This window comes from Trichinella spiralis, assembly GCF_000181795.1.
Source record: "Trichinella spiralis strain ISS 195 chromosome Unknown Scfld3546, whole genome shotgun sequence".
Taxonomy (NCBI): domain Eukaryota; kingdom Metazoa; phylum Nematoda; class Enoplea; order Trichinellida; family Trichinellidae; genus Trichinella; species Trichinella spiralis.
This window is the reverse complement of record NW_003530485.1, coordinates 1-1,097: the sequence shown is the minus strand read 5'-3', so window position 1 is coordinate 1,097 and position 1,097 is coordinate 1. Positions and strand designations below refer to the sequence as shown.

Here is a 1,097-nt window from a genome sequence, read left to right as displayed (position 1 = left end):
AATTGGTGTAATCGTACAAACTGGCTGCACCAGGCGATCAAACACGCCCACGCGTCTGCGACTACAGTTATCCTCAACTGGATGCTCAGGAAATTAAATTTCTATACCGAAAAAGTAAAACTAAATTTTAATTAAATCATCCCACGCACATTTCTTTTCAATTTTATTTTTACAGCATAATTTTATTTTTTATTTTATTATTATATTTTTAATTTTCCCATCTAGTCATTTCAACAGTCGTCGACCTGTTGTATTCGGGGACCAACATTTTCATTTCACATTGCTTTCTCGTAATGTAGGGGAAATTCAAAAAGAAAAAATTATGCTTTTCATATGTGTTTATTTGAAATAATACAAATTTCGATAAATTTTTTTCTCTTCAACAACAATGCGTCACTTTACAAATTCTTCTCAAAAAACTACTACACAACAATATTTTTTGCACTCATTTCATACCACATATTAATAATTATTGACAGCAAACAAACAACTGACGCATTTTGTAGAAGAATGAATAACTTTTATTCACAACAGTATAATATACTTCTCTTTTTTTAATGCAAATATGATAATAATAATAATAATAATGTATACAATAAAATTGTATCAGAAAAAGAAAATTATAATAACTAATTATACTATTAATAAATAAATAAATAAATTCATTAAATAGAACACATTTATTTTTTCTATGCCAGCAAATTCTCACGATCTGCCGAATAAATTCCTTCAGGATCCTCGATGGTGGCAAAATTCAAAAAGTGCGACGGTCGATGCTGTTCGTGATAAAATTCTTTCGGATTGCCCAAAGTGACATCGTACTTCATGTTCGCATCATGACGAACACCTGAACAGAAGAAGAAAACAACAAATCAATGGAGAAAAACTTTTCCCTGATCCGATTATCTATAATAATTGCACAACCGCATGTACATACCCATAAAATTGTAATTCCATGACGTCTGCACTGGAACCATGAAAAAGCCGAGAAAACGATCCGACAACAACATCTGTACTTTTTCGTAGTGGGATGGCCAAATAGCCCTTTGGGATGTCCCTTTGTCGTGATCTGTCGTCCCCATTCAAAAACCGCTCGG

At 32.4% G+C, this 1,097-nt stretch overlaps 1 protein-coding gene across 1 annotated transcript; it reads right to left on the bottom strand.

Annotated features, from left to right (window-relative positions):
* Positions 1-689: 689 nt before the first annotated feature.
* On the bottom strand, positions 690-1,097 carry Tsp_14678 (Pre-mRNA-processing-splicing factor 8). Its single transcript, XM_003367865.1, has 2 exons — positions 938-1,097; positions 690-847 (listed from the first exon to the last, which is right to left on the bottom strand). Exons 1-2 carry the CDS (start codon positions 1,080-1,082, stop codon positions 690-692), a joined length of 303 nt encoding a protein of 100 aa, XP_003367913.1. The 5' UTR covers positions 1,083-1,097.